The sequence below is a fragment of the Bos indicus x Bos taurus genome, chromosome 4 (genome assembly GCF_003369695.1).
Source record: "Bos indicus x Bos taurus breed Angus x Brahman F1 hybrid chromosome 4, Bos_hybrid_MaternalHap_v2.0, whole genome shotgun sequence".
NCBI lineage: Eukaryota > Metazoa > Chordata > Mammalia > Artiodactyla > Bovidae > Bos > Bos indicus x Bos taurus.
In genome coordinates this window covers 13920592-13944451 of record NC_040079.1, presented here as the reverse complement: position 1 = coordinate 13944451, position 23860 = coordinate 13920592, and the positions used below count along the sequence as shown (strand labels likewise).

The 23860-nt window shown below is 42.4% G+C and overlaps 3 gene segments (V, D, J or C); all 3 read left to right on the top strand.

Moving 5' to 3' along the window:
- The first annotated feature begins 1837 nt into the window (after positions 1-1837).
- LOC113891092 lies at positions 1838-2620 on the top strand. The segment is given in 2 exon segments: positions 1838-2102; positions 2236-2620. Coding segments are annotated over 2 exon segments (384 nt in total).
- A 2525-nt stretch (positions 2621-5145) lies between these two features.
- Positions 5146-6128, top strand: LOC113891101. The segment is given in 2 exon segments: positions 5146-5228; positions 5741-6128. Coding segments are annotated over 2 exon segments (381 nt in total).
- Positions 6129-19386: 13258 nt separating this feature from the next.
- On the top strand, positions 19387-20044 carry LOC113891102. The segment is given in 2 exon segments: positions 19387-19444; positions 19557-20044. Coding segments are annotated over 2 exon segments (378 nt in total).
- Positions 20045-23860: the final 3816 nt, after the last annotated feature.

The window sequence follows — 23860 nt, the reverse complement described above, 5'->3', positions numbered from 1 at the left end:
AAAGGACACAGTTAAGTGTACTATCAGCAGCTCCTGGAGGAAGACTTGAAATTCATGATTTACCTTGAGGAAAGAAAAAATCACAAATGAGTCAGGAATGCCACTGGAGCGCTTTTCTGCTGAATTACCCAAAGAGGGACTCGGTGTCTTGAAGATACAGTTGGTGGAGCTGGAAGACTCTCCAGTGTGTTTCTGTGCCAGTTCCTAATCCATATCAATGCAGTCATGTCCTTCCACTGCACAAACATTCTACAGGCCCATCCCAGAAACAGCCGTGGGCTGGGGAAGCCGACATGTCTGATTAGTGAAATTGGCTACAAAGCCTTCCGAGGCATGAAGATGGAGATAGGAGAGGGCTGGAACACGCCAACTGAGGCTCAGGGACGAAGACTCTGTTACCCCAAACGGGAACATAATTAGAACCACATCATTTGTCATGGGAAATATGCATCCTGATGCTTCTCTTTACTTCATACTCTACTTCAGGTTCTCTGCTGCATGCTTTAAATAAGGGTTTTATTTTATCACCAAGACAAGCAAAGGCACTATTTTCTTCATTTTCAACTTAGGAAAATATGGTTTCAGGAGTTCACTTTTTCTTTCTCAAGCTCAAAAAAATGGGAGGTGGGCTGTGGGGAAACAGAGAGAGAAAACACAAGTGTGTTTGGCCAAAAGGGTTGTGCTCTTTATACTAACATATGTTGCCTCTTATTCTTTCTGGAACATTCCCTGCCTAGTACTTGCACAGGTAGGTATGGATGCCAGGATTAGAAATTCTTCAAATGTCTATGGTATATCCCAGAGATGGTGGGAATAGAGTTGGATAAACTGGTCTGGAATTTAGGAGATGGGTCTGATCCTGAAATATTCATTAGAAACACATCACCTCAGATTTTAATCTCAGTGAATTTTATTTGTTTTTTTTATTCTCATCAAACAAAAAATGTTGGACACCTACAGAACACCGTTTTGTTATCATTTTCTTTGATGAAACAATTGCAGAAAATCAAAAAGCGGATGAACCAACAAGGACCTACTGTACAGCACAGGCAACTCTGCTCAGGGCTATGTGGCAGCCTGGATGGGAGGGGAGTTTGGGGGAGAATGGATACAAGTATATGTATGGCTGAGTCCCTTTGAAAACATCAAAACATGGTTAATCAGCTATCAGATAAGATCAGATCAGTCGCTCAGTCGTGTCCGACTCTTTGCAACCCCATGAATCCCAGCACGCCAGGCCTCCCTGTCCATCACCAACTCCCAGAGTTCACTCAGACTTACATCCATCGAGTCTGTGATGCCATCCAGCCATCTCATCCTCTGTCGTCCCCTTCTCCTCCTGCCCCCAATCCCTCCCAGCATCAGAGTCTTTTCCAATGAGTCAACTCTTCCCATGAGGTGGCCAAAGTACTGGAGTTTCAGCTTTAGCATCATTCCTTCCAAAGAGATCCCAGGGCTGATCTCCTTCAGAATGGACTGGTTGGATCTCCTTGCAGTCCAAGGGACTCTCAAGAGTCTTCTCCAACACCACAGTTCAAAAGCATCAATTCTTCGGCGCTCAGCCTTCTTCACAGTCCAACTCTCACATCCATACCTGACCACAGGAAAAACCATAGCCTTGACTAGACAAACCTCATCAGCAATACTCCATTGCAAAATAAAAAGTTAAAAAAAATAAACTCTGCGCTCTTGTGTGACCAGATCATCTACTGTGCTCCCATTGTGATCAAACCTTTCTTACTGCAAGGAGGAAGGTGGGCCAATCACAGTGAGGCTCTGGCCTGGAAATGTGGGGTGGTGCCCACTAGGGCCAGGCAAAATGCAGAGTTTGGGGGAGGGAGGCATAAGGGAGGTGCAAGTGACTCAGATCTCTGTCCTCAGTCCCCTCATCTGCCAGATTAGGGAGCCCCTCTTGGATATCTACAGGATCCTGTCCAACTCTCCTTTCTGGGCTTCTGATAGATTCCACACATTCAACCAAGGGGAGCCCCATAGCTAAGTTTCTTTCTTCATTGGTCTGTGCTGGGGGCTACGAGGAGACCCCCTTCCCACTATGGGCAACCAGGTGATCTGCTGTGTGGCCCTTTGTCTCTTTGGAGCAGGTGAGTCCCGGGTTCAGAGAGCAGATTCCCATCCTAAAGACGCTCAGCTCCAGAGCTGAGCCTTTCCCTCACGGCAGCAGCATTGGCTGCCCTCTTGGGCCTTGTTTCCCGAGTTGCTCCCTTTCTTCCATAGGCACCGTGGCTGGTGGGGTCACTCAGACCCCTAAATACCTGCTCAAAAAGGAAGGCGGAGCTGTGACCCTGGAATGTGAACAGGATTTTGATTACGACTCAATGTACTGGTACCGACAGGACCCGGGTCTAGGACTGAGGCGGATCTTCTTCTCGCAATTTGTAAACACTGTTCAGAAAGAAGACATAGCTAAAGGCTACAGCGCCTCTCGTGAAAAGAAGCCTTTCTTTCCTCTTACCGTGACATCAGCACAGAAGAACCAGACGGCTCTGTATCTCTGTGCTGCTAGTAGAGACACAGTGACTCAAAGCCACCTCCTCTCTGAACACAAATGAGTCCTGCTTCCCACCAGGTGGTGGGGCTTTTCTGTGTTCAGTACCCTTGGCAGTTGGCTTCTTCCTCCTGAACCAGGCACCCAAAGCAGCTGCTGCAGCAACACATGTCATGGAATGGCACAATCATGATTCAGCAATCCACTGGGTTGATTCTTAAAAATCACACCTATCTACATTAGGGGGCTTCCCAGGTAGCACAGCAGTAAAGAATCTGCCTGCCAATGCAGGAAATACAAAAGATGTGGGTTCGATCCCTGGGTCAGGAAGATCCCCTAAAGAAGGAAATAGCAACCCACTCCAGTATCTTGCCTAGACAATCCCATGCACAGAAGAGCCTGGCGGGCTACAGTCCATGGTGTTGCAAAGAGCCAGATATGACTTAGCGACTAAATCACCTATGGAAAGGAAACAGGTTTCCTCCTTCCAGTGGAAGAATTTATGACCAAAAAAAAAGCAGATTTTAAAACATCACTTGATTTCAAAACATCCAGTGTAAAACTATCAAACTCTTTATTATTTCAGGGTGCTCCTAGTACTAAAAAGAACTCTTCGTGAAATTTCATAATGGCCCCTATTCCCATGGCCAAGTTGTAAGAAAGTGACTGTATGAACGTCAAAAAAGTATTACTCAATGTTTTCTTAGTGTTAAGAAGCCATTGCATCAATTACCTTGGAAGAACAATTTGTAGAAAAATACAATAAAATAACTATAATTTTTCTTGGACACCATATACATAGTTTGAAAAAATAATGAGTAAATTAGACAAGTCAGAAAACCAGTTTAATTGTATAAAAACTTAAATAGTGCAGAATTCTGAGGAAGTAGAAAGGGATATGTGAGAAAAACCTACTGTCATGGCAGCTCTATTCATGGTGACCTCAAGCTGGAAACACCCAAATGACCATCAGCAACACGGCAAACAAATAGCTACCCTTAGGAATGGAATCAAATCTAGCAGAAAAGCAAATGTTATTTGTGAAATCATGGATGGATCTCATAAATGTATGGATCTCTTCTTGAAAAAGAAGCCAGAGCACAGACTGTACAAAGTTAAGGTAGCAGCTACATTCTGAGGGCATTTTTATTTCACTTGTAGAGAAGCATGAGGGAGGCTTCTGGGTTATGAAAATGTCCTCTATCTTGATCTGGGTAGCAGTTATATAGATGTACTCATTTGTGAAATTTCACTCTGCTGTACACTCAAGGTTTGTGTAGTCTATTATATGTGGGTTTTATATCTCATTTTAAAAGCTTAGAAAAACAACAGTAACAACAGCCACCTCAAAATGTAGTGACTTTAACATATATTATCTCTCATGGTTCTGTGGGCTGAGTGGGCCTGGCTGGGCAGTCCGCATTTGGGGCCGCTCATGCGACTGGATGGACGTGAGTCTGAGTGAACTCCGGGAGTTGGTGATGGACAGGGAGGCCTGGCGTGCTGTGATTCATGGGGTCGCAAAGACTCGGAAACGACTGAGCGACTGAACTGAACTGATGCGGTCATGGTCAGATAGTCCCTGAGGCGGGAGACGCCTGAGGCTCCAGTCGCCTGCACATCCAAGATGGCGTCTTTCCGCACGTGGCTGACCCCTGCCCTGGGGTGCCTGGGCAGCTGTGCACCAGCCTAGCACGTCTGTCTTTCTACCCTCAGCCCCTCAATGTGGCTAGGTGGGGTTCCTTGCAGAATGGTGGCCTCGGGGTAGTGAAAATGATTATCTCGTGGCTGGCTTCCCCTAGAGTGAGCATTCGAGAGACCCTGGAGGGATCTATAAGGTTACTTGTGACCCAGCTTCAAAAATCATAGCATCACTTCTACCGCATTCAGACTATTATAAAGAGATGTGTGTTTATATGATACATAGATATGTTTAGTATTCAGTCCATTATATGAGGGGACTGGCATAAGATACTCATCAAATAAATACTTCATTGAGAAGATGAGGACGTGTTTTTTTTTCAGTGTGAAGAAGCATTGAGCTTCTAGCCTGATAGTCCTTATGTTCATCTATGGTTCTAGTGATTAATAAGCATGAGTTGTCTTGATTCCTTTGAGGATACGTTACAGAAGTAAAGAATTAACAATGCCATTTACCACACAAATATAGCCATTTCCTTACATAAGACTAGGAAACTACTATCATTTCAATGATCTAGGCCTCAGTTTCTGTCCTATAACATTGAGAGTTGGGTTAGAACATCTCTGAGTTCTTCCAGCAATGTTTGAATGGTTCTTTTATGGAAAAGGGCTTCCCTGGCGCCTCAGACAGTAAAGAATTTGCCTGCAATGCAGGAGACCCAGGTTCACTCCCTGGGTTGGGAAGATCCCCTGGAGAAGGGCATGGCTATCCACTCCAGTATTCTTGCCTGGAGAATCCTATGGACAGAGGAGCCTGATGGGCTATAGTTGCAGAGGTCACAAAGAGTTGGACATGACTGAGCAAATTTCACTTTCACTTGATTGAAAGAGGGGTGGATCCTACATCAGTGGCAATGATGACCACCAGGAGGCAGACGAGAGCATGCTTAGAATTATGCAGACTCTCAGCCCTCCTTCTAGGGGTGGAGGAAGAAAGGGCAAGGTCATATCTTTCTGCTGAGAGGTGTGGTGTGAGGCCAGTTCCTGAAGATGCTGGTGCTTCTGCTGCTTCTAGGACCCAGTACGAGCCTGATATGCTAAGTACCTTGGTCAAGTGTGTGTGTGTGTGTGTGTGTGTGTGTGTGTGTGTGTGTGTGTGTGTGTTGGCATGTGTGAAGTGATAGTCAGGGATTGTGGACTTTTATAATTTTTGAGTTTTTTTGGCTGCTTGGTTTGTGGGATCTTAGTTCCCCCACCAGGCATTGAACCTGGTCCCTGGCAGTGAGAACACTGAATCCTAACTGCTGGACCACCAGGGAATTCCTTAAGACTGTGGATTTTTTTACACTGAACAAAATGAGAGGGAACATTCCATCCTATTTGGAGGTGTAAAGGGTAAGGTGAGGAGCCACCAGTCAGGAGAGATGGGGGATGAGCAGCCTAAGAATTAGGACAGGATGATTTCACAAAACAAACAGGATTCCCTTGGAGCTAGGAAAAAGGTGAGGGAGTGAGCCAGGCTGTGGTTTTCCGCCTATGGTCATGTCTTCCTGTCCTGCTGGGCTCTCATCTCCTTGACCTCTGTCTCAGCAGGTTCTGGGCTTGGCGCTCTCGTCTCTCAGCAGCCCCACAGGGCTTTCAGTAAGAGTGGAGCCTCTGTGACCATCGAGTGCCGTGCAGTGGACTTTCAAGCCTCAAGTATGTTCTGGTACCGTCAGTTCCCAAAACGAGGCCTCGTGCTGATGGCAACTTCTAATGTGGGCACTAATGCCACATACGAACAAGGTTATACCAAGGACAAGTTTCCCATCAGTCATCCAGACCTAACATTTTCATCTCTGATGGTGACAAATGTGGATCCTGCAGACAGCGGCCTCTACTTCTGTGGTGCTAGAGACACAGCGCTGGGCCGAGATCAGAGACCCAGACAAGAATCCTGGTAGCAACCCCCTTCCCACCCCACTGAACCATGGGGCCCTGTGGAAGGAGGTGTGGAGAGAGAAAAGCCACAGCCTCTCTGACTGAGTCATCTGTGGCTATGTGTGTAGAGAGAGAAAGGGAGAGAAAAATATCTGATTAGAGAGCGGGGGGAAGGTATGGTGCTTGAGAACTAGCCATATGGGAATGGAGCTAGGCCTATAAATGGCCAACCAACCTGGAAAGTTCCCTGGGCTGAAAAGTATAAAATCTGGATTTTTTTTCCGATTCTCCCTTATGATAATCATAATTTCTTAGATAAATTGACACATAATCCTATAGGTAGATCCCAAAATGCTTCTATAAAGCAATGAATACTTCTATAATGGGTTTCCCTGGTGGCTCAGACAGTAAGGAATCCATCTGCAATGCACGAGACGGAAGTTCGATCTATCACTGGGTTGAGAAGTTCCCCTGGAGAAGGGAATGGCAACTCAATCCAGTATCTCGCCTGGAAAATTCCATGGACAGAGGAGCCTGGCAGGCTATAGTCCAAGGGATCACAAAGAGTCAGACATGACTGAGTGACTAACACTTTTATAATAAACACTGGAGTTTTTTCCTCCAAGAAAATTCAGCACTGTCTTGTCACCATCCTAGACTCTCAAGACAAATGGAATCATTAGGCAGCCAAGTAGAGATGTTCACTCATGAAGGAATTCAGGATGTGCTATATACAGTATTGAGGTTGATGAAAGAACAGGGTAGGACTGGACGGGGCAACCCTCTACACCCAAGTACAGAGCATGCACAGAACCTTCACAAAGGGATCAGAGGAAGGAGAAGACAGAGAGAATAAATAAGAAAGACTTCAGACAACAAGGCTTGTCTGCAAAACTAGAAAGTTCTGTCGGAAGCCACAAGCTAGTAAGTGAAGCACTGAGTTTAAACCCCTAGAAAAATCCTTTTCTAGGAAAAGGAAAAATCACACATTGACCATAAATCTTCTGTCAGTTCAGTTGCTCAGTCATGCCGGACTCCTTGCGACCCCAGGAATCGAAGCATGCCAGGCATCCCTATCCATCACCAACTCACAGAGTTCACTCAGAGTGACGTCCATCGAATCAGTGATGCCATCCAGCCATATCATCCTCTGTCGTCCCCTTCTACTCCTGCCCCCAATCACTCCCAGCATCAGAATCTTTTCCAATGAGTCAACTCTTCTCATGAGGTGGCCAAAATACTGGAGTTTCAGATTCAACATCATTCCCTCCAAAGAAATCACAGGGCTGATCTCCTTCAGAATGGACTGGTTGGATCTCCTTGCATAGCCCCGTAAAAATAAGCAAAAATATTAACATACACTTTGGAGAAGAAACACCTGTAATCAATAAACATTGATTTCCTGGTGATGAAGAAACATGGAGAAAGATGCAATTATATGCAAATTGATATCCATTTGATTAGCAAAATATAAAAAGCCTAGAAATAAAGAGTGTTAGAGAGAGTCTTTCAAATTGTGGTGCTGGAGAAGACTCTTGACAGTCCCTTGGACTGCAAGGAGATCCAACCAGTCCATTCTAGAGGAAATCAGTCCTGAATATTCACTGGAAGGACTGATGCTGAGGCTGAAGCTCCAATATTTTGACCATCTGGGGTGAAGAGCTGACTCATTGGAAAGACCCTTAGGCTGGGAAAGACTGAGAGCAAGAGCAGAAGGGAGCAACAGAAGATGAGATGGGTGGATGGCACCAGCAATTCAGTGGACCCAATTTTAAGCAAACTCAGCGAGATAGTAATAGACAGGGAAGCCTGGTGTGCTGCAGTCCAAGGGGTCACAAAAGTCTTGAACATGACTTAGTGACTAAACAACAACAACACACATGTGAGATCAAAAAGGAGAGAGAATAAAAGAAACAACCGTAGGGGTATTGAAGCTAGAACGATGATGGTGGCAGTGCTAGAAATACAGGGAAATGAGAGATTTAAAACATAATTAAGAAATGAAATCAAGACCTGGGTAACTGATTCATCACGAGAGGCAATAGATGGAGAGGAAGCTTTTGACTACAAGTCAGATGAATCAGGAGGACCAAGTGGAAAGACCATCATGATTTTCTTGACATTGCGGATGCCTCTGAGACAGAAATCTCACCAGAAATATGCAGAAAGCAGTGGTACGTAGGAGTCAGGGACTCAAAAAATGGACCTGGGTGAAGGTAAAAATTTGGGACAATTTCCATAATTGGAAGAATGAAAGTGCCTTCTTGATCCCTCTATGACAGAATATACGAAGAAAAGATCAAAGAACTGAGGACAGAGATCTGAGGAACCCACTCACCTTGAATGTGGCCCTAAGAGATTAAATTTAATTAACTGATCAATAACACCAATCAGTACGGGATCAGTGACTGTGTAACTAAGTACTAGTAGCAAGTCTCTGCAGTACTCCAGCAGGTCACCACACACATGGCTGCATGTTTCCTATCCTGATGATTCTTGGGGTGTCTGGCTGCCACTGGGCAGCATAGAGAGACTCCCCACTCGCCACACAGGAGGTGAAGACCGCCTGAGACCAGAGGGCCTGTGAGAAGTGTGCCCCTCTGACCATCTAGTCAGTCAGTCAGTCAGAGTTATCAGGGCTTCCCTTTGGCAAAGAATCCTCCTGCAATGCAGGAAACTCCGGTTCAACTCCTGGGTCGGGAAGATCCACTGGAGAAGGGATAGGCTACCCACTCCAGTACTCTTGGGCTTCCCTTATGGCTCAGCTGGTAACAAATCTGCCTGCAATACGGGAGACCTCGGTTCGGTCCCTGGGTTGGGAAGATCCCCTGGAGAAGGGAAAGGCTACCCACTCCAGTATTCTGGCTTGAAGAATCCCATGGACTGGCGCAGAGTCGGACACAACTGAGAGACTTTCACTTGAGCACTAGGGGGTGATGTGGGTCTTTCTGTAAAACACATCAGTGCATATAGAGCAGCACCAACCTTCCTTCATTTGAGAAGTTGTCTGATACTTCTGGAAACTCAGGTGAGATCTTTGAGGTAGTGGTTGTGAAAGCATGAGTAAGGATTAATCAGATCCATTGCACCTGCCTTCACTAATCAAGGTCGTCTTAAGAGTTGCTTGGCCTCCAAGTGGCATGTATCCTGAATAAGATGTTTGCCTGAGTTATTTTCCAGGAAACTGCCTGTAGTGCAGAAGAGCCCAGAGTCAGCTGTGTCTAGTTTGAGCCAAACTGGTTGAGACTGGTTAGAACCAGCGACCCTCCTCCTAGGGAAGCACTGGTGCCTGCCTGGGGACCTTCTGACCTCAGAGGATCCAAGACTCCATTCTCAGATCTTGCTGAGCACTTCTGTAGTGAACGGGCAGAGGCTATAGCTCAGTTACCCCAGCAGAGAAGGACAACGCATGCATGTTTTTTCAGTCACCCTCCCCCAAGCTTCCCAAGCGCCCCAGGCTCCCCATGTGCACGTGCTCAGTAGCTAACTCGTGCCCAACACTTTGCGACCCCATGGATGTAGCCCGCCAGGCTCCTCTGTTCATGGGATTCTCCAGGCAAGAATACTGGAGTGGGTTGCCATTTCCTTCTCCAGGGGATCATCCCAACCCAGGGATTGAACCTGCATCCCTTGCAGTGGCAGGGCAGATTTCTTTACCACTGAGCCACCAGGGAAGCCCGTATCTCAGATCTTCAGGTCTTGCTTCATTCGTGACCCTGTAAATACCCTGTGCCCCTTGCCTTTGCAGAGGCAGATTTGAGGTCTTGTTTTCCCTGGTGGCTCAGTGGTAAAGAGCCCACAGGCCAATGCAGGAGACATGGGTTCCATCCCTGGGTCGGGAAGATCCCCTGGAGAAGGAAACGACAACTCACTCTATTATTCTTGCCGGGAGAATCCCATGGACAGAAGAGCCTGGAGGGCGACAGTTCATGGGTCGCAGAGTCAGCCCAACGGGGTAGGAGGGCGGGGATACCCTTGCTTGGCTGGCTTGAGAAGAAGCCCTTACTTTGCTGAAAACATTAGAGTCTCAGCAGTTTGGCTCCTTGTACTTAGGGCAAAATGAACCTGCTAACAGTTGGGAGAATGATTTGCAGCTATCCTGGGATGACAATAGGGCTTGAAAATAGCAGGATCTAATTCTACACTTCCTAATCCCCAGAGCACGTATCATAGTCTACAGTACCAGTAGTTGTTCTGGTCACATGTCATTGATAAGTAAGTCAATGAAGGTCATCACTATTTCTGTTTCACATTGTGTTGAATTTCCAGTCTGGTCAAACATGAAAAAAAGCATGAAAATGAAAAAAGAAGGGGGAAAGAGTGATTATAGACAGATGACAAGTTTAGAAGGTGCAAAGGAATCTAAAGAACCATTGCATTATTTATAATAACATTTAATAAGTTAATGAAAATTAACATAAAGTCAGTTTATTCCCATACACTAGCAATAGATTTTTAGAGATCATTTAGTAACAGAATATATAAAATATAATACACCTAAATCTACACAAAGATAAACAATTCAGAACTTTATTAAATTTTAGAGGAAGGCATTTTAAAATCTGAAATAACTGAAGTTACATGCCATGATCATGAATAAGTTAAACCAGTACTAAAATGATTCCAATTTCAGCACTATCATTTATGTATTCACTACAGCACTAAACAAAGTCACAATAGGAATTTCATGAAATTTGACAAAAGTAGTCATAATTTAAGTGGGAAAAAGAGGAGAGAATACTCAAGATAATATTAAAGAACAACAAAGTGATGTGAATTTGCAACATAATCATCAAATTATTTTATAATTTTGTATAACTAAGTGGACAAATGGAAAATCATGAATTTAAAATAGCACTGTGCATATATAGGCACTTAATATATGGTAAAGCCACCACTGCAGGTATGTAGGGGAGTAATGCAATATACAGGTTCTTCTGGGACAAGTAGTTCTCCACAGGAAGAAAAATTAATCTAAACTCTTTCTCACAATATAAGCAAAAAAAAAAAAATTCTAAAAGGATTAAATGCTGAAATGCAACATTTAAATTATTAACTATTTGGTAAATATTATAGGAATTTATTTTTATGAACTTGAGCTATGGAAACGTCGCTTATAAAGAATTAAAGAATTCACACCTTCCCCCCAAAAAAGAATGATAGACTTTACTAAAAAGAAATATCAACAAAAAATGTACAAAGAGTTAAAACACAAGTCACAAATTGAAAGGATATTAGCATACATGTAAATGACAAAGTTTAGTATCTGAGATATATGAAGAATGGTTATACATAAATGATAATCTACCAAAAATATGAGAAAAGAGCAATGTACAGAACCAGTGGCTTATAAATGTATTACTTCAGAATATCAATCTCCTTAGCAGTCATAAAAATGCAAGCTAAAGCTGTAATGAGATACCACTTTAACCTAACAGACTGACAAATTAAAAGAACAGTACATGCCAGTGTCCTAGATGCTAGATGAGGAACATTTGAATATAGTTCATAAACTGTTGTGGTACTATTTGTTTGCTTAATTAATTTGGAAACCATTTTGTCTTGCTATGTATAATAGACATGGTGACCCTAAGGCTCAATTTTTACAATCCCAGGTATAGAGAAACTTTATACCTAAGTATGTAAAGATTGTGTAAGAATACACTCCTATTTGTTGTAGCACTAAAATCTGGGTACAAAAAAGAAAACAACTAGGGTGCATGAGGTTAAATGGATAATAGATTCTGACAAACCAGTAAACGGACTCCTACATATTAGTGAAACTGATTTATCTAAAACTACATGAGACAACATGATTTAATATCATAGGCATATGTTGAATGAAAAAAGAGCATGGCCAAGAAACAGAACTCCCACAAAAACATTTAAAAGACATACAACACTGATTAATACAAAATTTGCAGATTCTTACATAAATGAGAAAAACTGTAATGAAAAGCAAGTGAATAAAAATATGAACTTCAGGAGTGTAGTTACATGGACATGGTAGAAAAACAAGCATAAAGTCTATAAGAATAACACAGGGGCCTAAAAATTCTTAGTGCTAATCTAACTCCTAAGCTGATTGATTCAAACAAGAGGATTTGCTTTATTTTTTCCCTAAATGGATTGCATATTCATCATAAATATTATTTTGCATAAGTTCAACATTTAACTCTTTAATTTAAAGAGGCAGATATATGATTTTTTTAAGTGCAGTGGAAACTATGATTGATAACAGCAAGCTGTTCATTGTCTGAGAGGGAAGGGAGGAGGCAAATCTACAAGGTAAAAAAGGAAATAAATTGTTAATATGCAAGTAACTGTTATTTTTAAAGAAATAGTGAAAGAGCAGAATCAGGACAAAGAAAATTAAAGCAGTTTGAAATCCACACCAGTTGTTTAACCAGCTTGCTCTGCCCTCCCAGGCTGTGCAACGTTAGTCTCATTTTCCATATAACGACCACGAAAAGTAATCACGTCACAAGCAGGTGCTGAAGGGGGATGAGGAGCCTTAGAAGAAAGGTCCCTGCCCTGCTTTCTCCCTGAGCCAGCCATGTGCTTCAGCCTTCTGTGCTGTGCGGCTTTTTTTTTTTTTTAATTCTGGGGAGCAGGTGAGGTGAATTTATTGGATTCCAGTTTCAGGACTTTCTCCCCTGTGGCTGCAAAATCAGGCTTTCTCCTGGGCTTTCACTGCACTTTCTCTCTCTTTCCTTACAGGCTCCATGGACACTGACGTCACTCAGAGTCCAAGTCATCTGGTCAAAGGAAAAGGCCAGAAAGCAAAGATAGATTGTGTCCCCATAAGAGGACACTCTTATGTTTACTGGTTTCGCAAGAAGCTGGAAGAAACATTAGAATTTTTGGTTTACTTTCAGAAGCAAGACATTGTGGAAGATACAGCCATGTTCAAACAGCGATTTTCAGCTGAGTGCCCCCAAAACTCACCCTGCAGCCTGGAAATCAACTCCACCGAGGCAGCAGACTCGGCTCTGTATTTCTGTGCCAGCAGACAGTCCACAGTGCTGCGCGTCAGCTCTTCTTAGAGCACAAACTCACCGTGGACCCAGCTCAGGAAATCAGTGGTGTCCTAGGAGGGTAGGAATTAACAGAAACCCACCTTGAAAGAGCATAAAGCAGAAGGAAAAATCTGTAAATGGCCACACAGGATGAGCAGAAGGGGAGGTGGAAAACAGCTGGTGGGAACACAAACCCAAGCGTTGGGCAGGAAGTTGTAAGGGGTCTCAGATTCCCCAGCTGGCAGGGTATCTGGCAAAGGAGACACAGGATGTGACCTTAATGGGTTCCTAACAATCTTTATTAAAATATGCAGTTCTGAGCTTTTCATCTGGCAAAGCTGTGCCTTCAGGACTAAGGATAATCGGCAGGTCATCTGTCTTCCCCGGGCACCCTAATCACCCGGCTCTGCACATTCATGGATCCAGACCCAGAGACTCCTCAGGGTTGGTTCATGGCTGCTTCTCATCTGTCCCTGACAGAGCAACTGAGCAGAAAAATCAGCATCTCCCTTCAACCAGATTCCTGCAATCATGCAACTTTTAAAAGCAACTTTGAGGCATAACATACCAAAACAAAACACACCAATTTAGGTCTGTAATTCAGTACATTGTGACAAGTTTATAACCTACCCAACCAGCGTGAGAATCAAGACACAGACTATTTCCCACCCCACCCCAAAATCCCTTCATGCTATTTTACTAAGGTCTTTTTAACTTCTTTTACCATTGCTTGGAGAAGGCAATGGCACCCCACTCCAGTACTCTTGCCTGGAAAATCCCACGGACAGAGGAGCCTGGGAGGCTGCAGTCCATGGGGTCGCTGGGAGTCGGACACGACTGAGCGACTTCACTTTCACTTTTCACGTTCATGCATTGGAGAAGGAAATGGCAACCCACTCCAGTGTTCTTACCTGGAGAATCCCAGGGATGGGGGAGCCTGGTGGGCTGTCGTGTATGGGGTCGCACAGAGTCGGACAGGACTGAAGCGACTTAGCAACAACAGCAATAGCAACCATTGCTTTGTATATTTTTTATTGACTATGTCCAGCACATATTTTGTTGAATTTTTTTTCTTTTCTCTAAATTTTTTAAGACATGTATTATGAATTTACTTTTTCATTTAATTTTTTATTTTCCATACTCATATGGAATTTATTTATTCAAATATTTCTTCCAAGACTTTGCATTATCACACTTTGACTTAGTCTTTACATTTCTCAATTGATATCTCAACCACAATATATTATAGAAAAACACCTTCTCCAGAAATTAGTGTTCTTCAGCAACCATACCTGAGATCATAAGATCAGTCTGATTTTCTGTGTGCCTGTTAGTATTGTTCTGCTTTAAAGTAAAAGAAACTAATTCAACCATACTGGAAGGGTTAAGAAGAGATACATTTTGCTTATGAAAATAAACCAGTGAATTAACTATATTAAGGAGTTATTTGACTGCAAAGCACCTGACTTGCAAAGAAGAATTTCAGTTGCTGTATCTCCGCTGCTCAAGTCTGTAAATTCATTACTTGCTCCTCTCATGGGCCATTTCTAAAATTAATATTGCTAAAAGGTCTGTACTACAGATTTAATGCAGTCCCTATCGAAATGCCTACAACAATTTTCACAGAACTAGACCAAATAGTTCTAAAATTTATGTGAAAGACACAGAAGACCCCAGATAGTAAAGAGCATTCAAGAGAATAAAAAAATGCCCACAAAGCTAAAGGTGTCATACTCTCTGACTTCAGTCAATATTATTAATACAGAGCTATAATAATCAAAACAGAATGGTGATGCCACAAAAATGGACATACAATCGAGAGTCTAGAAATAAACCTACGAAAACACGGTCAGTGAAACTATGACAAAGAATGCAAGAATATACAGTTTAGAAAAGATTGTCTTCAATAAGTAGTACTGGTAAAACTGGACAGCTCCATAAAAGAGTGAAATTAGAACATTTTCACACCCCACACACTTATATAAACTCAAATGGATTAAAGACTGATGTGCAGGCCAGGAACAGCAAAACTAGAAGAAAACACAGTCAGAGCACTCTTGACATCTATTGTAGCAACGCATATTCAGATCTGTCTCACTGGGGAAGGAAAATAAAAGCAAAAATAAGCAAATGCAATCGAATTAACCTTAAAATCTTCTAACAGCAAAAACAAACAAACAAAAGAGAACCACTGACGAAAGAAAAAGATAACATGCTGAATGGAAGAAAATATATGCAAACAAAATAATCAGTAAACCATTAATATTCAAAATATATAAACAGTCAGGCAACTCAATATGAAAAACACAAACAACACAATTTTTAAATTGGGCAGAAGATCTTTCATCTCTTTGCCTGATTGCTTTGCAAATAAACCTCTTCCCTGACGCAAACGGGCTTCCTTTGTGGCTCAGCTGGTAAAGAATCTGCCTGCAATGCAGGAGACCCCAGTTCAATTCCTGGGTAGGGAAGATCTGCTGGAGAAGGCATGGGCTACCCACTCAAGTCTTCTTGGGCTTCCGTGGTGGCTCAGCTGGTAAAGAATTCACCTGCAATGTGGGAGACCTGAGTTTAATCCCTGGTTTGGGAAGATACTCTAGAGACCCACTCCAGTATTCTGGCCTGGAGAATTCCACAAACTGTATAGTCCATGGGGTCGCAAAGAGTTGGACATGACTGAGCGACTTTCACTCTCACTTTCTGCAGCAAACCTGGGCATCTAGTGTTTTGGCTTCATGTGGGTCAGCCAAGATGAACCTGGGCCAATACCAGTCGGAAGAGTGATGTGCTTCCCTGGTGGCACTAGTGGTCAAGAACCTGCCTGCCAATGCAGGAGATGTAAGAGACATTCGTCTGATCTCTGGGTAGGGAAGATCCCCTGGAGGAGGGCAAGGCAACCCACTCTGGTATTCTTGTCTCAAGAATTCCATGGGCAGAGGAGCCTGGCAGACTACAGTCCATGGGTGGCAAAGAGTCAGACACGACCGACCATCATTTTCAGTTTCACTTGGCATCTGGATAACTCCTTTAATAGCAGGATGTAATCTCATACCTTGTAACCATCATAGCATCTACCACATATTTAGTACCTGTAGTTCTCCGAGTCAAATATAACTGATAAATAAGTAAATGAATGGCACTAGTATTTCTAGTGAAGATTTTGCCAAATTCCAGCCAGTAGAACAAGAAAAAAAGTCTGAGAATGAGAAAAGGAGGGGAAGAAAAGTTTTAAAACAGAGATGGCAAGTTTAGAAGAAGAACCAAAGGAATCTAAAGATGGAATTCATTATTAATAATAACAGATTTAATAAGCTTATTGAACTTAACATAAATATAAAAACTTTATTCCATATGTTATCAACAGTTAAAATATTTTTTCAAGAGCGATGATTTAAAAATTCTAATGTAACATATAAAATACATAAAAATAAATCTATTAAGTAAATGAGACTGTAATTCAAAAAGGGATTAAATTTTAGAGGAAAACATTAAAAAAATCTGAAATAAATGAAAATGTACACCATGATCATGAATCAGTAAAACCGATGGTAAGAGTGTTCCTAATTCTGCACTACCAACTGTTTGTTCAGGGCTGATCAAAATCACGAAGGATATTTTCATGAAATCTGATGAAAGTCATCTGAAATTTAAGTGGTCAACACAGAGAAAAGAGAAAGGAATGTTGAACAGGGACAAAGTAAGGTGATTTCTCCTTGAACTATCAAATCATTTCTTAAATTAGGATAATGAAAAAGGCATAAATAAACAGACAAACAAAAATCATGGATTTAAAAGGGGAACAACGTTAAGCTGGATCATAGAAAAAGCAAGAGAGTTCCAGAAAAACATCTATTTCTGCTTTATTGACTATGCCAAAGCCTTTGACTGCATGGATCACAATAAACTGTGGAAAATTATGAAAGAGATGGTAATCCCAGACCACCTGACCTGCCTCTTGAGAAATCTATATGCAGGTCAGGAAGCAACAGTTAGAACTGGACATGGAACAACAGACTGGTTCCAAATAGGAAAAGGAGTACGCCAAGGCTGTATATTGTCACCCTGCTTATTTAACTTATATGCAGAGTACATCATGAGAAATGCTGGGCTGGAAGAAGCACAAGCTGGAATCAAGATTGCCGGGAGAAATATCAATAACCTCAGATATGCAGATGCCACCACCATAATGGCAGAAAGTGAAGAGGAACTAAAAAGCCTCTTGATGAAAGTGAAAGAGGAGAGTGAAAAAGTTGGCTTAAAGCTCAACATTCAGAAAACAAAGATCATGGCATCTGGTCCCATCACTTCATGGGAAATAGATGGGGAAACTGAGGAAACGGTGTCAGACTTTATATTTTTGGGCTCCAAAATCGCTGCAGATGGTGATTGCAGCCATGAAATTAAAAGATGCTTACTCCTTAGAAGGAAAGTTATGACCAACCTAGATAACATATCCAAAAGCAGAGACATTACTTTGCCAACAAAGGTCCGTCTAGTCAAGGCTATGATTTTTCCAATGGTCATGTATGGATGTGAGAGTTGGACTGTGAAGAAAGCTGAGCACCAAAGAATTGATGCTTTTGAAGTGTGGTGTTGGAGAAGACTCTTGAGAGTCCCTTGGACTGCAAGCAGATCCAACCAGTCCATTCTGAAGGAGATCAGCCCTGGGATTTCTTTGGAGGGAATGATACTGAAGCTGAAACTCCAGTACTTTGGCCCCCTCATGTGAAGGGTTGATTCACTGGAAAAGACTCTGATGCTGGGAGAGAATGGGGGCAGGAGGAGAAGGGGACAACAGAGGATGAGATGGCTGGATGGCATCACTGACTCGATGGATGTGAGTCTGAGTGAACTCCGGGTGTTGGTCATGGACAGGGAAGCCTGGCGTGCTGCGATTCATGGGGTCATAAAGAGTCAGACACGACTGAGAAACTGAACTGAACTGAGCTGTGGGTCAGTCAAGAAGAACCTGGTCCAGAAACAGCTGGGAGAATGATTTGCAAATATCCTGGCGTGCCAATAACTCCTCTCATAGCAGGACCTAATCTTACACTTTTTAACCCTCCATAGCATCTACCACATATCTACTACTTGTAGCTCTCTGGGTCAAACAGAATTGACAAGAAAGTAAATGAAGTCCGCCACTATTTCTGGTCATGATTGTGCTGAACCTCTAGCCAGTGGAACTAGAAAGAAGGGTGAGAATGAGGAAAGGAGCGAAGAAATGATTAAAGGCAGATGGAAAATTGAGAAGAACCAAAGGAATCCAAAGAAGCATTGCATTATTAATAACAACAAATTTAATAAATTGACTGAATTTAACATAAACTTTAGAAGTCCATTTATTTCCATATGTTAGCAAGAAACAGTCAAAAATATATTTTTTAAAGAGAGAGACCATTTACAAATTATAACAACATATAAAATACATTAAAATCTATTACGTAAGTGATGACTTAATTCAGAAAACTATTACATTTTAGGGAAAACATTTAAAAGACCTGAAACAAGTGAAGCTATACACCACGATCATGAATAAGCTAAACCAATAGAAAGAGTATTCCTGTTCTTGTACTATCATCTATGCGTTCAATGCAGCACTAATCAAAATCACAAAAGATATTCTCATGAAACTTGATGAAAGTCAAAAGATATTCTCATGAAACTTGATGAAAGTCACTGAAATTTAGGCAAAGAGAGAGAATAGGGAAGATAATGTTATGATTACCAAGATAGGTAGAGAAAGAAAGATAAGAATCTAGAAAAATAACAGGGAGACTTGAAAATTCTCAGTGAAAGTCTGTTTCCCAAACTGATTGTTCCATGCAAGATCATTCATTTTGTTATTTCTCTAGATGTATTGCATGTTCATCATAAATATTTGTAGAGATCAAAATTTGTTTTTTTTTTTAACATAAAGTAGCTGCTATACGATTTTGTAAATGCATTAGAAGGTATGATTGACATATAGCAAAGTGTATCATTCATTGCCTAAGAGGAATGGGAGAAGGGGAAAAGGCAAATTGACAAGTTAAAAAAGGAAATAAATTGCTGATGTGAAATGACTTCTATTCTTTAAAGACTGATGAGAGAGAAGAATCATGAAAAGAGAAAAATAAAGCAGTTTCAAATTCAAACTAGTTGTTTACCCAGCTTTCTCTGCCCTCCCAGCCTATGAAATGTTAGAGACTCATGTACACAGGGGCTATAATGACCACGTGAACCCACCACATCACAAGAAGTTGCTGAAGGGCGATAAGCACCTTAGGGAAAAAGTCACCACTCTGATTTCTCCCTGAGCCAGACATGTGCTTCAGCCTCCTGTGCTGTGCAGCTTTTTTTTTCTTCTGGGGAGCAGGTAAGTCCCTGTTGTGAAGCTGTTGGATTCCAATCTCAGGACTTTCTCCTGTGGCTGCAAAATCAGCCTTTCTCCTGGGCTTTCATTGCACTTACTGTCTCAGTCCTTACAGGCTCCGTGGACACTGAGGTCATCCAGAGTCCAGGTCATCTGGTCAAAGGAAAAGGCCAGAAAGCAAAGATGGATTGTGTCCCCATAAAAGGACACATTAATGTTTACTGGTATCGCAAGAAGCCAGAAGGAGCATTTGAATTTTTGGCTTACTTAAAGAATCAAGACATTGTGGAAGATACAGAAGTATTTCAACAGCGATTTTTGGCTCCGTGGCCCCAAAACTCGCCCTGCAGCCTGGAAATCAACTCCACCGAGGCAGCGGACTCGGCTCTGTACTTCTGTGCCAGCAGCCAGTCCACAGTGCTGCGCGTCAGCTCTTCTTAGAGCACAAACTCACCGGGACCCAGCTCAGGAAATCAGTGGTGTCGTAGGAGGGTAGGAAGTAACAGAAACCCACCTTGAAAGAGCATAAAGCAGAAGGAAAAGTCTGTAAATGGCCACACAGGATGAGCAGAAGGGGAGGTGGAAAACAGCTGGTGGGAACACAAACCCAAGGAAGAGGAAGGAAGCTGTGAGGGGGCTCAGATTCCCCAGTTTGCAGGGTATCTGGCAAAGGAGACACAGGATGTGACCTTCCTGGGTTCCTAACAATCTTTATTAAGACATGTAATTTTGAGCTTTTCACTTGGCAAAACTGTGCCTTCAGAAATAATCAGCAGGGGCACCCTGATTGCCTTGCTCAGCACATTCATTGATCCAGACCCAGGGACTCCTTAGGGGTTCATGGCTGCTTTTCTCTGCTGTCCCTACCAGAGGAGTTGAGCAAGAATCTCAGCAACTCCCTAGGTCCTGAATACTACAATTTCACAAGCTTTAAAAGCAACAACTCTGCAATAAAATGCACCCAATTTGAGTATACGTTTCAATATTTTTGACGAGATTTTGCACCTATATCGATAGATGGCATGACAATCAAGACACAGAATACTTCTCCCTCCCCTAAAAGTCCCTTCTTGCTATTTTACTGAGGTCTTTTTAAGTTCTTCAAGCTTGGCTTCTTAGTTTTTCATCATAAGATCATAGCATCCAATCCCATCATTTCATGGCAAATAGATGAGGAGAAATTGGAAACAATGAAAGATTTTATTTTCTTGGGCTCCCAGATCATTGCAGATGGTGACTGCAGGCATGATATTAAAAGATGCTTGCTCCTTGGAAGCAAAGCTATGACAAACCTATAGCATATTAAAAAGCAGAGACATTACTTTGCTCATAAAGGTCTGTCTAGTCAAAACTATGGTTTTTCCAGTAGTCATGTGTGGATGTGAGAGTTGGACCATAAATGAAGCTGAGCGCCGAAGAATTGATGCTTTGAAGTGTGGTATTGGAGAAGACTCTTGTGGTGCTGGAGAGCCTCTTGGACTGCCAAGAGATGAAACCAGTCAATCCTAGAGGAAACCAGTTCTGAATATTCATTGGAAGGACTGAAGTTGAAGCTAAAGCTCCGATACTTTGACCACCTGATATGAAGCCCTGACTCATTGGAAAGGACCCTGTTCCTGGGAAAGATTGAAGGCAGGAGAAGTGGGTGACAGGGTATGAGATGGTTGGATGGAATCACCAAGTCGATGGCAAGCTTTGGGAGTTAGTGACGGACAGAGATGCCTGGTGTGCTACAGTCCATGGGATCACAAAGAGTTGGACACGACTGAGTGACTGAACAGAACTAAACTGAAAAATCATAAAAATGCAAACTAAAACTAGAGTGATATACTATTTTATCCTAATAGACTAGCAAAGGTTAACGAACATTCAGTGCCAGGACTTCCATGGAGGTCTAGTGGTTAAGATGCTGGGCTTCCCTGCAGAGGGCGCTGGTTCTAGCCCTGTTCAGGGTACTAGTAAACCACATGCCACCTGGCACAGCCAGAAATTTTAAAACTTAGAAAGAATAGTACCAATTGAATTTTAGATGTGCAACCCTAGAAAACACACAACAGTTGCTGGGATTATTTATTTGGCTTAATTTGGAAAGCATTTTGTCTTAGTCTGTAAAGTTCACGTGGTGACCCTAAGGTTCAATTTTTATATACGCAGGCATAGGGAAATATTATACCTTGGTAGGTAAAGAAAGGTATAAGAATGCAGTCCTGTTTGTACTGGCACCAAAATCTAAAGGAGAAAACTAGTGGACATTAACTCAAGAATGGATAATAAATTCTGACAAACTATTCCAAAGAATAGCAAGAAGAGATAAGAAAGCCTTCTTCAGTGATCAGTGCAAAGAAATAGAGGAAAACAACAGAATGGGAAAGACTAGGGATCTCTTCAAGAAAATCAGAGATACCAAAGGAACATTTCATGCAAAGATGAGCTCCATAAAGGACAGAAATTGTATGGACCTAACAGAAGCAGAAGATATTAAGAAGAGATGGCAAGAATACACAGAAGAATTGTACAAAAAAGATCTTCACGACCCAGATAATCACGATGGTGTGATCACTGACTACAGCCAGACATCCTGGAATGTGAAGGCAAGTCGGCCTTAGAAAGCGTCACTACGAACAAAGCTAGTGGAGGTGATGGAATTCCAGTTGAGCTATTCCAAATCCTGAAAGATGATGCTGTGAAAGTGCTGCACTCAATATGCCAGCAAATTTGGAAAACTCAGCAGTGGCCGCAGGACTGGAAAAGGTTAGTTTTCATTCCAATCCCAAAGAAAGGCAATGCCAAAGTATACTCAGACTACTGCACAATTGCACTAATCTCACATGCTAGTAAAGTAATGCTCAAAATTCTTCAAGCCAGGCTTCAACAATATATGAACCATGAACTTCCAGATGTTCAAGCTGGTTTTAGAAAAGGCAGAGGAACCAGAGATCAAATTGCCAACATCCACTGGATCATGGAAAAAGCAAGAGAGTTCCAGAAAAACATCTATTTCTGCTTTATTGACTATGCCAAAGCCTTTGACTGTGTGGATCACAATCAACTGTGGAAAATTCTGAAAGAGATGGGAATACCAGACCACGTGATCTGCCTCTTGAGAAATTTGTATGCAGATCAGGAAGCAAGAGTTAGAACTGGACAAGGAACAACAGACTGTTTCCAAATAGGAAAAGGAGTATGTCAAGGCTGTATTATGTCACTCTGCTTATTTAACTTATATGCAGAGTACATCATGAGAAACGCTGGACTGGAAGAAACACAAGCTGAAATCAAGATTGCCGGGAGAAATATCAATAACCTCAGATGTGCAGATGACACCACCCTTATGGCAGAAAGTGAAGAGGAACTAAAAAGCCTCTTGATGAAAGTGAAAGTAGAGAGTGATGAAGTTGGCTTAAAGCTCAACATTCAGAAAATGAAGATCATGGCATCCAGTCCCACTACTTCATGGGAAATAGATGGGGAAACAGTGTCAGACTTTATGTTTTCTGGGCTCCAAAATCACTACAGATGGTGACTGCAGCCATGAAATTAAAAGACGCTTACTCCTTGGAAGGAAAGTTATGACCAACCTAGATAGCATATTCAAAAGCAGAGGCATTACTTTGCCAACAAAGGTCCATCTAGTCAAGGCTATGGTTTTTCCTGTGGTCATGTATGGATGTGAGAGTTGGACTGTGAAGAAGGCTGAGCGCCGAAGAACTGATGCTTTTGAACTGTGGTGTTGGAGAAGACTCTTGAGAGTCCCTTGGACTGCAAGGAGATTCAACCAGTCCATTCTGAAGGAGATCAGCCCTGGGATTTCTTTGGAAGGAATGATGCTAAAGCTGAAATTCTAGTACTTTGGCCACCTCATGCAAAGAGTTAACTCACTGGAAAAGACTCTGATGCTGGGAAGCATTGGGGGCAGAGGAGAAGGGGACGACAGAGGATGAAATGGCTGGATGGCATCACTGACTCGATGGATGTGAGTCTGAGTGAACTCCGGGAGTTAGTGATGGACAGGGAGGCCTGGCATGCTGCGATTCATGGGGTAGCAAAGAAGCGGACATGACTGAGCGACTGATCTGATCTGATCTGATCTGATACATTAGTGATGGGCTAGCAGGTAAAGAATCCACCTGCTTTGCAGGAGACACAGGAGATGCAGGCTGGAATCCTGGGTCGGGAAGATCCCCTGGAGGAGGACATGGCAACCCACTCCAGGATTCTTGCCTGAAAAATGCCAGGGACAGAGGAACCTGGTGGGCTACAGTCCGTGGGGTCACAAAGAGTCAGACACGACTAAGGGAATGAGCAGGGACACACATATTAGCAAAAGTGAATTATATGAAATTATCTGCAAAAACAATAATAATAAAGTATTATCATTTAAATTATTATATGAAATAATAAAAAATTATTATCACAGAC